Genomic DNA, 14,415 nt, shown 5'->3' with positions numbered 1-14,415 from the left:
GAATTAAAGATTGGCCAAAAGACAATGGAGAGGATAATCAAATTATTAATCAAAACAATCAAATTATTATGCAAAGATGTTTATAAAAATCACAGCACATGGTAGTTGACACAAAAGTTAGGCAAACTTACATCACCAAAATGGTCAAATCCATTTCCAATGTCATAAATCTGAAACAGAGTTGCATTGGAGCAAGCTCCTAGTGATTTTGGATTGCACAATAAGGATGTTGAACATTTTAAATCAGTCAGGTTAATTAGAAGATTAGATAACATGATTTTTCACCAAGACATGAATGCCATGTATGAGATTATTGTATTCCAGTCTTACCAAATTTTGAAGGGGATTCAACAAGGTCATAGAGAGCCTTGTAAATATCAAATACAACAATCTTAAGATCAGGAAGTTGCCTTTGGACATTTTTGCAGCTGAGTTGATTTTCTTGTTAAATCCTTGGGCATCATTGTTGATTCTCGAGACACAACCGTTCTCATGGAATCCGAACAAGGTTCTTGCAGCAAGTAGGCAACCCAATGGTGGAAGGGAAGTCACTCCAATTTTTTATTAATTAAGTCTAATCAAATTAGTCTAATATAACAAAAATCAATCAGTTATGACTAGCATTATTCTAAGTCTTATTGTTTAACATGAATGAACTTGGTTCATAAAAAAACCTTAAATGTGTAACAATACTCTTATCTAAGATAGATTCTTCCGTCCTTAAAATTTAAATAAAGACAAAAAAGATTTGGCTAACAAATCACTAACAAATTGTAGTCAAGGTTCAATCACTAACAAATTCAAGGTTCAATGACTAACAAATTCAACTCAGTGATGATTTTCAACAACAAAAAGATTTAGCTAAGTAAGTATTTGAGTAAAACAGCAACAAAATCAAAGTTCAGTAACGATAATTAGGAACCAATTCATCTCAGTGATGATTCTCAGCAACAAAAAATCTATCTCAGTGATATTTTCAACAACAAATTATGGATGGTTCAGTGATAATCAGTAACAAATTCACGTCGGTGATTATTTTCAGCAACAAAAAGAGTAGTTCAGTGATATTTTCAGCAGCAAAATCAAACACAGCAACAAAACAGAAAAGGAAAAGGAACAGGGGAATTTGTTGGGACTCACCAAATCGGGACCAGCTTCTGGTTACGCGAAGGAAGCTGACGGCGAGAGTTGCTGACAGCGAGGAGGAAGCCCCGGGACCTGCTGCTTCTGCCGCCGGCAACGACGAGCGCAACGACGAGCGCAACGAAGGCGCGGGATCTGCTGCTTCTGCCGTCGGTGACGACGACGGCAGGGAAGGCGAGCGAGCGAGACTGAGTGGGAGACCAGAGACCGTGAGAGAGACAGGAGCCGAGAGAGCAACGACGAACTTGAGTGCCAGTCCGGAGACAGTGAGGGAGATGGGAGACAAGAGAAGGAGAGAGCTTGGGTGCGAGAGCAATGAGCCACAGCGAGAGAGATGAGAGAGCTCGAGAGCTTCAGTGAAGAGTGACGCTGAGGGAGGAGGAGGTAGAGTTTAGGATTGCTGAACGTCGTATCAGCAATTTAAAAAAAAAATTGGGAAGAAGGGACAAAAGTACACCTGAAAGTTCACACGCTGGACATAATTACACTTTAATTATTTAATGAGTCACGCGTGCACACTATTTATACACTTCGGTGGACACATTTACCCTTCTGGTCATCAGCGTGTGGTGTCGTTAAATGATTGAAGTGTAATTGTGTCCAGCGTGTGAACTTTCAGATGTATTTTTGTCCCTTCTTTCTTAAAAAAAAGACGGAAAATACTGTGTTCGTCAGAGTGTATAAATGATGTGCACGCGTGACTCATTAAATGATTGAAGTGTAATCGTATCCAACGTGTGAACTTTTAAGTGTACTTTTGTCCCTTGCATGACTTGATTCGGCTTATGTGAACTAGAGGGTTAAACTGAATTTTTAAACCGAATTTAAAGAATAATTTATTAAACAGATTTTTAGATACGATCAATTAAAATGTGACATGTCAATAATTTAATAAAAAAAATGTTTAAAACATTGGGAGTATCTCCATTCAAAGAAATAAAAAAAATATGATTTCTCTCTTTTTTTTTTTAATTATTTTATTACTTTTATTAAAAAAATTGACTTAAAAAAAAAAAAGACGATAACTTATACAAATGAAAAACTAGAAGCTTAACAAAAATAAAAAAAAAACCCATAAAATTCATAATTCATATATGAAGTAAAAAAACTAAATTTAAAATATTTTCTTGAAAATTGACCATAGCCTATGCAAATTCTAATAAACATTCCTACCACGTTTTTTATTCTTCTCCTTTTTCTTGTCGACTATATTTTCATAATCAACATCATCATCATCCGATTCAATTACTATTGTAGCATCTTCTTTGACATCCTTATTCTCTTCATCATCAGCAATATGAATAGGGCTCTTGTCTAATTGTTTATCCAAAATTGGAGTGTTGCAATCTTTGATCACTTTCTGCCATCTCTTGAACACTTCAAATGGAAGAAGAAAGCAAAAGTGTTCAGGTCCATACTTAACCTTGCATTTTGAATCAGGACAAGGCACAATGACGATATTGCTCCTGAGACATAAAGCAACGTATTCATGCATGCAAAACTTACAAAAATTATGGCCACATTTTAGAGTCTCAAACATCTCCCACGATGGCTTGAAATCACAGCATCTTCCACAAAAGGGTAGCTCTACGCCATTCTTCTGTGGTTTCATCATTTGAACTTTTGGATCTTCATTATTAATATTGTGATTATTGCCGTCAATATTTAATGCCATTCTTGACCTTGATGCAAAAAATTGGAATTAAAAAAGTGATTAAAGAATCAACTCAGATTTGTGGAGTAGTCACCTCACTCCTCTGATGAAGAATATCGTGAGGAATAAAAAGTGATTCAAGAATTGAAGAAGAGAGCGTGCCTGAACGAAGAAAGAAAATAACTTACTTAGGTGATTGTTATGTTATATATATACACACATCCATAATCATGTTTATTATCTAAAATATAAGATAGATTCTATCGTTACTAAAATTTAAATAAAGATAAAAAAATTTAAATTTAGATAACACAAAAAAAATTAGATATATTAATACTCAACCGTGTTTTTTAATTGATTTTTAAATGGTGATTATGGATACATTGTTTCATAAAAATAAAAACGGTTCAAAAAGATAAAACATATTATTATCAATTTTAAAAAAAAAAATTTAATACAAATATATCTTTTTAATTAGTTACAAATATCGTTATCAATTTTTAAAATACCGTATCAATCAAATAAATTAAATAAACAAGTATTATTTAATAAAAATATAATATAATATTTATCTCATAAGATTTAAAAAAATTAAAAATTAAATTAAGACTAATTTAAATAGGATCATAAATAATTTTTTTTATTTATAAAAAGAACAAGTTATTAAAATAAATTATTTGCATTTTAATTTTACCGGATTATAACATAACATCTCAAAATTACATAAGCAAATACAATTTTTACATTATTATAGAAATCGCAATAGAGGATCACTGAATTAGGTTCATACTTAAACCGCTTTCGGCTTATAACGACGGTTAAACACAATAAAAAAGAAATTGCCTCACTCCTCCAGTGATTTTTTTATGAATTCCAAAAATACATAACCTGTCACTGAAACACGGGCTTTTCTCATGGTGGCTTCAGAAGAGGATTAGTTCAAGGGTGAGACCGCATCCATTGTCAGCGTGGCTTATGCATTTTTGGAGTTTGTGAAGATATTGCTAGAGGGGTGTCACTGTTTCTCTTTTATTGTGTTTAACCAGTTATATTGTCACGGTTTTTATAATAATATAAAAGTTATATATGCATATTCAAAAAAGTATAATATTAATATTTGGTACAATTTTTAAAATTAAAGTATACCATTTTAAAAATTTTATTTATCTGTTTATAGAAAAATTAAAAAAAATCTTAAAATAATTTTTTTATCATTTTTCTTTTAAAATAAAGACTTTTAAAACTTAAAAATTAAATGCAAAATAATTTATTTATAACTTTTTTTAATATAAATATTTACTATTTAAACTATTTTTTAAAAAGAATTTAATTAAATTATTTACTGGGACTTAGTTAGATAACAGAAGTACTTAAAACGAACATAATTAACCACAAAATCAACATGCATTATAACTATACAAAAATTTTAACTAATAAAAATAGTAAATATGCCACTTGCAAACCTAAGTTGTTGATGAAATATTAAAACTCCTAGTGATATCTATTTATGTACAACCATGGTACTGATTCCATGGCTTTCCACAAGCATAGCAAAAGTGATGGCCACACCTACAAAACAAGAAATTTAAAAAATTAAATCAAAATATAATAAAATAAAACTGAGTAATTTGCAAATCAAAATTAATTCAAATAAAAAGACAGTACTAATTAGACACTATACTGTTAATTAGTCAAGTTCAAATTATGAAATATAAGATTATGGTGTTATAAAAAACATGAGCTAAATTCAAATCTAAATAGTTGAACTGCAGTTAATCAAGATTTCAAGATTTCAACTAGTAATCAGCTTTCACTTCTTTCCCCTTCCCTCCCCCTATGAATTATATATTTTTAACTTTAAATTTCTTTTTTTCAGACTCCATAAATTCTAAATCTTAAAACTAAAGAATAAATTCTAAAAACAAGTTTAAAACATAATTTAACCATATAAAATAATTAAGATTAACTAATTTAAAAATTAACTTCCTATACTTATTATTAAAAGAAACAACGCCGTCATATTTTCATTAGGAATGGTCAATAAACAAATTCCGAAGATAAACATAATTAAAAGACACATAACCCATAAAGCTAAGGAGAAATATTCAACATTAAGAAATTGTGTCCAAAAACAGCATTCTCCTAATTAATTAAATCTCTAATCAATAAGATAATAAGGCAAGTTCACATTGAGAACATCCTTTATCTAATTGTTCATTAGCAATGACATTACATTGATAATTAGACAAGTTCAAATTATAAAGATAAAATTATGATGGTACAAAAAATATGAGCTGAAAAACAGAATCATGATTTTTCATTAAGGAATGATAATCAATAAATTGTGAACAGAAGCATAATTAAAAGAAACAGAACCATAATCAGAGAAAAGAGAAACATTAACATTATAAGATTGTACCAAAAAAAGAAAAAAGACTAACTGTTCATTAGAAGTTAATTAACCAAACCTGCAAGAAATGTGTGAACATCCCTCATTCTTTTCAACATAAATTCTGCATTTAGAACACCTTCTCCATCTCTTAGCCTTTGCAAGATTGATCACCATAAGATCTTCCTTCTCTCTTTCATTTTCATTCAAACTCATAAACTCACCACATTCCATTCCAGCATGCCATGAAACTTTACACTGTGCACAGAACAATCTATGACAATGTGGACACTCAGAACAAGTCACAACTTCATTCCCATCATCATTCACCAACATTGCTGAACAATCCTTGAAAGGGCAATAGAATTTCTTTGATGTTGCAAGAACCAGATTCTCACAAAGTGCATTCTCCCATCTTTCAAACACTTCCTTTGGAATTATTGACATGCAATTCTGAGGCTCCAATATTCCTCTGCATTTTGGTTCAGGACACTTCACATTTGATACATTCTCTTGAATCTTTGCAGCTACATATTTTGCAATGCATTCATCACAGAATGAGTGGTTGCAGTTTTGGTTGATGAAAATCTCTTGGGATGGTTTTGAATCCATGCAAATAGCACACAAGAATACTTGATGATCATGAAGATAACTATGATGATGATGGTGATGAGATTGATGAGTAGAAGATTCAGAATGAACCTCTTTGAGTTTTCTCTTGAGGCTTATAACAGAAGAATACAGAGCTTCTTGTAAGTGTAGTTCCTCTGCATATTTTTCATCATTGATTGGGAATAATTCTTCAGAATCAAAGAGGGCTGAAAAGTAGAAATCATCAACCAAGAGTAGTGAATCATCCACATCAGAAAAAGACTTTGAGAATTGAGAAGAAGAAGAAGAAGAAGAAGAACTTCCCTCCATGATTTTGATATGCTTATCACGTGTTTCAATATGATATATCAATACCAAAATTGTGGTGATTTTAATACTTTAATTGCTTCATTTACAGTTACAAAATATAATAATGGCAATCTAGGAAACGTAATCAGTCTTCTCAAGATTCTCAAGGCCATGAATGGAGCTCATAACACGAAAAGATCAAATATTGGTACTAATGGCAGCATTAATTAACGAACTTTTCAGTTCTTCTTCTACTCTGCTTTTCAAACCAATGCATGACTGCTACTACTTGTGAATTGTGATCATACTATTAAAGTGATAGCTAAAAAAAAAGGGCGAGTTAATATTCAAATTGGAACTGAAATTACATTTATATAAGAGGGGAGTTTTTCAATGTTTTTATTTAATTATTTAGAGAGTGTGAAATTTTATCATTTAATATATTTTCTCTTATATTTTGTTTTTGGTTCTACTTAAAGAATATAAGATGAAAGATTATATTTTATCAAATAATTAAAAAAATTTCGAAAAAATTTATTCATCGCTCATATCTCAATTTGATTCTTAAGTTTTAATTTATTTAATTTGATCTACTAACTAGACATTTTTTTATTTATAGTAGTCCCTTATTCTATTTTTGTCACAAAACTATTGATATGTGTTTGGAAGAAAGATGAAAAGATAAAGAAGACAGAAACTAGAGGGTAGTGTTAATGACCGGTCCGGCCCAAAAATTCGATCTGGATACAATTACTTTGGAGTTAAATTAGTCCAGTTTTGTTGTGATCCGGTTAGACCTGAAGTTTCAATAAATGACCTAACTAATTTATTAAATTGTGTTCGGGTCAAAATTCGAGTTACTTATAAAGAAAAAAAAATTATTTTATTCTTACGAGACTTTAAATATGTATTTTGGTGTGTAATTAACTTAATTATTATTATAAGACTTCAAATTATTATTATTAGACTCCAGTTATTATTACGTGAATGTTGTAATATTATGGAATGATTATTTTCAAAAATTTAGAGGTTCAAAAAATATAGGATTTAAATTTTGGTGATGTCGTGATGCACTATAAAAAAAATATGTCTTTCAAATTAATTACAATCTTATTGATTTATTTTTCGTCAAACTTATTGAATTAGAAATAGATAAAAAAATTATAAAATTAAAATTTATGGACAAATTCAAGTTCAAATATGGATATCAATTTCTCAATAACAAATTTTTTTGCATAAAGTTTATCAAGACCCGAATGTTACCCAATTTAGATCCGGTTTAAGTGTGGCCCAAAAAATAATATGATTTCATCGAGTCTAAGACCGGATAAGAGTATCAAAAATAGACTCAATCATTATTTTGGATCGAGTCTGGGTCAAGACGAACCCGACTTCACCTGACCCCATGTGCAACCCTAACAGAAACTGAGAGATAGAGACTAAATTAAATCTCTGTATTGTGTTTGGTGTAAAATATACCAAATTGAATTATATCTCATTATCATATTAGTTTAAGATAAATACGACACTAAGGGTTAGATTTAGAATTTAAAATGTTAAATGAGAGTATTTTTTAAAAAAAAATGTTATTAAAGTTTTAGTTTTTGACCCTATAAATTTTATTTCTCTATGTTCCCACTTTCTGAAGGTACTTAATAGACTGAAATTTTGTATTCGGGGACTAAAATTTTAGTTCTAGTCTCTAGTCACCAAACATAATATTCAGTCTAAAAAACAAACACATCCTTAACCACGTACTCAGATAGACTGACAGTTATAGTTATCAGAACCGAACTGGTAATTAACCCGGTCATACAACTGTGTTACTAGGTCACTGGTTCAACCGATGGGTCACTGATTTATCCGGTTGACCCGAGTTCGAATCTTTCTCGTTGCATTTTTAGAGTTGTGAACAGGGTGCTCCTACGATGATTCAGCAGCGCCCAGGTGTACGGTAGACTCGTGCGGGTTTAATGCAGTCTGAGTGCGAACTGGCCGGTTTTCAACGAATTTGACCATCGTTGACCGGTTCAATTGCAGGTCCGCCAGACCACTGGTTTATTAATTTTTCGGTCAAACCGACCGGTCCAGTCCGATTCTGATAACTATGCTGACAATTATCACGCTAGACTCCTTAACAGTTATTTGATGTGGCAGTTGAAATTTTTTAACTCAATTTATTCTCTAAAAGTCTTTAAAACCCTTAAATGAAATGAAAATTAGGATTTTAAATGTTTCACAGAGAGCAAATTAAAGTAAAATAAAATTCAATTAATACATCGAATGGCCATTAGAAAGTCTAATAGAATAGTTGTCAATCGTTAAATACGTCGTTAACAATTCCTTGACAAAAACAAAGCCAAGGGCTCATGTGAGTCATGAATGTTAAGTTTGAAGATCAAATTAAGTAAATTTAAATTTTGAGAATCAGATTAAGGCATAAGTATAATTTTAGGGACCAATATGAATATTAACTCAAAAAAAAAATTACATAAACAGAGATTCGCCAAGTCAGATGAGATGTGACCCATTACGCGAGCCCGATAATGATATCATTGTCTCATGGTGTATTGCTAAATCTTTATGGCATATAGAATTATAATCAATCATGCTAGGTAATCAATTAGAGTATCGGTCAATAACAGTCAACTATTAGTTAGGCTGCAAGCCTACAAACAAGAACAAAAATAATCTAAACTAAATGAAAAAAAATATCTAAAATCTAACAAAAAAAACATTTAAAATTAATTAAAAAAACATCTAAAATCATTGTAAAAGAAATATCTAAAACTTAAACAAAATATGTAAAATGTAACAAAAAAAATTCAAAACCAATATAATAATATATCTAAAATCTAATAAAAAATCTAAAATCTGAACACAATAAAAATTTTTTAATTATGGTAAAAAAAAAATACATCACTTTTAGACGGTTGTTATACCTAAATTTTGGATGTTTAAGTTTTAGAAGTTTCAAATACTTTTTTTTGAGAATGTACAATAAAAAATAAATAAAATAAAACTATTAAAAAAAATAATTTTGGATATTTTTTATACTTGAATTTCGGATACTTAAATTTTAGAGGTTTCAAATATTTTTCTAAAAATGAATTAAAAAAGTAAATAAAAGCAAATTATTAAAAACGAAGGCATCATTTCACGAATGTTTCTTATTTTTAGATTTTAGATATTTAAATTTTAGAAATTTCAGATATTTTTTTTTAAAAATATACATTAAAAAATAAATAAAAACAAATAATAAATCTGAATTTCGTATGTTTATATTTTTGAGGTTTAAGATTTTTTTATTATGTTAAATTTTTCGTTTTGAATAACTAAAATATATACTTAACCTTTTAATAACCGAGTAGCTAACTAAAGATGCTATCCTCGTTGAGAAACTTTGAATGAAAACTGAAAAGTGATAATAAATCTTGAACAAGAAAAAATAAAACACGACATTCAGAAGAAAGAAACTCTAACAGAGCAAAAACTAACAAATCTAAAATGCTAATTCCCCTTGTGTCAATTCTCTGTCTTCCTTAGCTTTAGTCTAGAGAAGCTTTACTACTCTAGGGTTGAGAGATTGGGTTGTAGAATTTAAACTTCTGTGGCCCAAATCACATGATAATTAAAAAGAATTGACACAAATGCAACTTCAAAGTACACAAAAAAATATATATAAAAAAATGTGTTATCAATTATCATGCATCACCACCAAATATATTATAAAGTTTGTACGTTTATTTTTATGTTTGCGTCTCTTTATATATTTGCCGTATAGTTATATGTGTTGGCCATACTCTTGATATGCTCTTTTTGGTTTTGAATATATGCCATATTGCCATTAACTTTTTTTATGAATAAAATATGATATCATTTGTTAAAAAAATAATTAACTAAGAATATTTCTAATGTTTTCTAATTTTATTTTATTTTGAATCTTATAAGAATACTTATAAGACCATATGTTATAAATAATAATTTAAAGTTAAAAATAAAATTTGTTCTTCCAATATTTTGTATTAGTTTAATTAAAATTTTATATTATTTTAAATTATTTTATTAATATAATTATATAAATGGTAAAATTTTATTATTTTCTATTAAAGTAATACTGTATCTCTAAAGTGATACGGTTTTATTTCATAAATCAATTTTAATGCAGATTTTAATTTTAAATTAATTAATTTTTTAAAATATTAAAAATGATATTCTAAAAATACTTTATTGGAGGTATTTGTAGTGCCTTAATTAAAAATGCAAAAGTAGAAAGATTGTATGGAAAAGGTAGAAATTTTTGAAGTTTTTATTGATTATTAAATGTATAAAAATTCAACTTCTCTATAAAATTATTCTATATTTATCCTTAAAAAGAAAGAAAAAAACAAACCTTAAAATCTAAAAGGACTTTATTCCATATGAAGTGGGGTACTACTGGCCATTATTCCAACTTAGCCCCTCGAAAATATAATTCCATCAAACTCAATTATTCATCTTTGGAACATGTTCCACTTCCACCCTTCTTCTGCAATATATACTATATACTTTTGTTCTGAAAATAGCACCTCTTGATTATGTGGAGGACAAACCATTAAAAATGTATTTGAATTATTCTAGCATCGATAAAAATATTTTTAAATTATTTAAATACGTGATAAAAATGTTTAATATTAAATATATATTTATAAAAAATATTTTAAAAATTAAATTTTGATATAATTTTTGTAACATAATTAAAAAATAAAATATTTTTATTTTTAAAATTTAGTAATTTTTTGTTAAATATATATTTTTTTATGAAATTTTGTCAACAACCAATAATATTTTTAAAATATGAAAAATATAGAAATTAAATTTTTATCCAATTTTTTGTGTATATTTTTTAAATAGTTATTTATATATTCTTATAAAATTTTGGATTAAATACATAAACGATTTTTCAAATAAAATAGTCGTTTGCATTTATAAAAAAAATAATATTCTTTTTGACATTTTTATCGCATTTTAAAATAATTTGATGACTTTTTTATTCATAACAAAATTCAGAAGTATTTTTGTTAGCGCCAAAATAATTCTGATGTATTTTTTGTGGTTTATCCTTGTGTGGTAGAATAAATATTATGATATTATTTAATACTTTTTTTTCTATTGTATCTCTCGATCAAACAAAAAAGAAAAACTAATATGTTACGTTGTAAATATGACTTTTGTTTAAAGATTTATTGTTACCTAATAATAAATTATAAATTAATATATACATAAAATATAATTTAAACTTCCAATATTTACTTATTCAAATGGTGAATAAACTAACCACTCGATGAATTGAAATTGATATATTCTTTACTACTGCTAATAAGATGCAAAAGCACCCTAACTAGTTTTAATTAGAGACAAAGCGTTGTGGGATATCATAGTTTTAGAGACATGATGATCAATTTAGGTTCATCTCACTATCACACACAAAATCCTTTATTCATGGTAAGGATATCCGAATAATTAAGGTTCCTCTATATAGTTCAATGAACATCTTTTGATAAAGAGATAAAATGCCTAGAAAATTATAATGGAACATGACACCACTACCTACTAGTTCTAGTTCCCCATTAAGTTGTCCTATCTTAGAGAGAAGAAAAAAATAAAAGAAAAAGTAAAAGGCATCTTTTATATATATTTGGGCCATCATCAAAATACAATGACATGTCACAATTTTGCTAAAAAGAATTCAAACTTGATTAATAAATTGAGTTTCCTTCACCTTTTTTCATTGAAAGGGGAAAAAACTAAAAAAGGGACCAAGGCATATGAAACTATATATATGGTAGTGTGGTACGGAAAAAAAGTAATTCCATTGATATAAAACTTTTTTACTTTATATAATTTTGATATGCATGTACCTAACAGCAAGCTATATTATTTCAGATTAAATGGTCCACCATTTTTTCATTTAATAATTTATCAGTTTATTAGTTGATGAATTAATTCTTATGCAAGCTAAGAGCCATATTCATCATCAATTGATGGATAAATATCTTGTATTGAAGCCCCCTTCAATATCAAAGTTAATGCAATGTGTCCACAGATTCCTTGGATTTTTGCATTAGACAAGAGAAAGACAATGATGGACAGGGTGTGACATAATGTATCATAATAATAATAAACCACATTGTGTAAATAATAAAATAAATAAAAAATTATATTAAGTGCATGTACACAAAAAATTAGTCACTAATTGATTATCTTATAAAATATATATATATTTAGAATTTTTTTAAATAAAATTATTATCCTACTATCAAAAAATTTGATTTTTCTAGTAAAAACGATTTGATTATTTTAGGATGCAATTATTTAATTTAAAAAAATATGTGAATAGATATGTATTAATGTAACAAATATAAGATGACTGATTTTTTTTCACGCATTGTTTTTAACAAATAAATAAATAAAAATCTACCTTATGTATTATTTAATTTGAATTTACTAATATATATATATATATATATATATATATATATATATAAGGTTAATAATTACACTTCAGAAGCTCCACTATAAGCAAAGTAGTACTAGTTAGTATTTACACTCATATCCAGCAATTAAAAGCAAAATGAAAGAGCTCAAATATATCTACATCAATATAATACATACATATATATATATAGATCCCTCTCTCTACAAAATTATTGCCAGCAGTGACTTCAATTTTTGACAAGGAAAATTTGATTTGATTAATTAACACATAATAATAATTATTATTAGAGTTCCAATTCAGAATCTATATTTGAGTCTTTGCATTCTGAGATCTTCAAGTATGAGACGAGTTTCTAAGCGTGCATCATTGCAACAATGGTGTGTCCTATTATTATAAGATGCAACCATTTGCTTTGTAGAATTCTCTAATTCTCTCATATCATCCAAAACTATTTGTCTGTTCCTACACTCTATGCTGCAGAAACCTTGGTCACCCCTGCATCATAATAATAATTATAATAATAATTAACCATCAATTGTAAGTAGTTTCTCATCTTATAAACTTCTCTCTTTTTTATATTTTCTTTGATGTGGGACTAACTTCGTGCACTCCTCACACTTGTAACATTAACACATATATATTCTACTTATGTGTGTAAAATCAAATTAAAACAATCCATCATCCTTGGAGATTAAATAATTAATATTTTTTTAAAATGAATTATTTAAAATTAACTTCTAGAAATATATATTTTTTAGAGTAATAATTAAAATATAATTAAAAGAAAAAATTAAAGTTTAGAGTTAAGATGAGAGAAGAGGGCCTTATTATAGATATTTACCTGTACATGTAGATATCCTTGTCAGATCTAAGCTGCTTATTGCAAAGGTTACAAGTTTTAAGGAAGCAATAATCTTCTTGAGGTTGTTGATGATTATGATGATTATATGCTTTATTTCTCACTAATAGTAGTGAAGATTTCACAAGAACATTGCTCTTTGATGATGAGCTTGTGAGAAGCCTCAAACCAACAACAACATCCATGCTATTATTATTATTCTTGTTATTGTGATTGTTCCCTTTTTCTTCTTCTTGTGTTTCCACCATGAAAGAACTCATGAACTTTGGTAGCATCTTGGAGAGGGTTTTTTTTTTTTTCTTTTTTTAAAGGAGAAGAAGGAGAAAGAATTAATGAAATGAATGAAAGAAAAGAAACAATGGTGGATATTTAAAAGGAAAAGCATGCCCCACGAAAGGGACAGCACCATTATTATTTTTTTTTCCACCATAGTGTGTGTATAAATTAAAGTGTTACTAATTTTTTATTAACACGTGCTTCAATTGCATAATGCAAAATATAGTTTTTAAATCTCTTATCTCTCAATGTTTCACTCATGCTTTTTCTATGGTCAAAAACGAAAAGTGCAAGAATTAATAATTAAAAAAAAATACAAAATGTAATATCTGAAATCATTATTTTGGTCGTCAGAAGATTAATTAATACATAATTAGTTGAACGTATGATATGTTTTTGAGAAAAAAATATTAAGTGTACACAAAAAATTAATAATAAATGAATTATAATATATATATATATATATTAATTCACCAATATCTATTATTTATTATATTATATTAAAATTGAGTTTTTAAATTTAATATAGAATTGATATAATATGTTTCTGAAAGTATATTTTAATTTATTAAATTTAATCAATTATTTTTTAATTTATTTCTTTTAATTTAATAAATTAAATTAATTATATATAATTAATTATTTAATTTGATTAGATATATACTACTTATTTGTATCAATTAATTAATTTAATTAATTTTTAGAGATATTTTTAT

General features: G+C 27.6%; 3 protein-coding genes across 3 annotated transcripts; all 3 read right to left on the bottom strand.

The window, feature by feature from the left end:
* Positions 1–2,299: 2,299 nt before the first annotated feature.
* LOC130962471 (uncharacterized) lies at positions 2,300–2,818 on the bottom strand. Its single transcript, XM_057888678.1, has one exon. It carries the CDS (start codon positions 2,816–2,818, stop codon positions 2,300–2,302), a length of 519 nt encoding a protein of 172 aa, XP_057744661.1.
* A 2,437-nt stretch (positions 2,819–5,255) lies between these two features.
* Positions 5,256–6,107, bottom strand: LOC130962470 (E3 ubiquitin-protein ligase RSL1-like). Its single transcript, XM_057888676.1, has one exon. The coding sequence runs from the start codon at positions 6,105–6,107 to the stop codon at positions 5,256–5,258; it is 852 nt and encodes a 283-aa protein (XP_057744659.1).
* Positions 6,108–12,620: 6,513 nt separating this feature from the next.
* LOC130961735 (FCS-Like Zinc finger 17-like) lies at positions 12,621–13,747 on the bottom strand. The gene is made up of 2 exons (XM_057887731.1): positions 13,406–13,747; positions 12,621–13,059 (listed from the first exon to the last, which is right to left on the bottom strand). Exons 1-2 carry the CDS (start codon positions 13,696–13,698, stop codon positions 12,861–12,863), a joined length of 492 nt encoding a protein of 163 aa, XP_057743714.1. The 5' UTR covers positions 13,699–13,747; the 3' UTR covers positions 12,621–12,860.
* Between the last annotated feature and the right edge of the window lie 668 nt (positions 13,748–14,415).

Source organism: Arachis stenosperma, chromosome 2 (genome assembly GCF_014773155.1).
Source record: "Arachis stenosperma cultivar V10309 chromosome 2, arast.V10309.gnm1.PFL2, whole genome shotgun sequence".
NCBI classification, from domain to species: Eukaryota; Viridiplantae; Streptophyta; class Magnoliopsida; order Fabales; family Fabaceae; genus Arachis; species Arachis stenosperma.
This window is presented reverse-complemented; position numbering and strand designations above follow the sequence as displayed.

Excerpts from the sequence above, each read along its gene's own strand:
- LOC130962471 (XM_057888678.1), bottom strand. The coding sequence starts at position 2,818 with ATGGCATTAAATATTGACGGCAATAATCACAATATTAATAATGAAGAT.
- LOC130962470 (XM_057888676.1), bottom strand. The coding sequence starts at position 6,107 with ATGGAGGGAAGTTCTTCTTCTTCTTCTTCTTCTTCTCAATTCTCAAAG.
- LOC130961735 (XM_057887731.1), bottom strand. The coding sequence starts at position 13,698 with ATGCTACCAAAGTTCATGAGTTCTTTCATGGTGGAAACACAAGAAGAA. Across the intron at positions 13,060-13,405 it reads AAGGATATCTACATGTACAG|GGGTGACCAAGGTTTCTGCA; the intron begins GTAAATATCTAT and ends ATTATGATGCAG.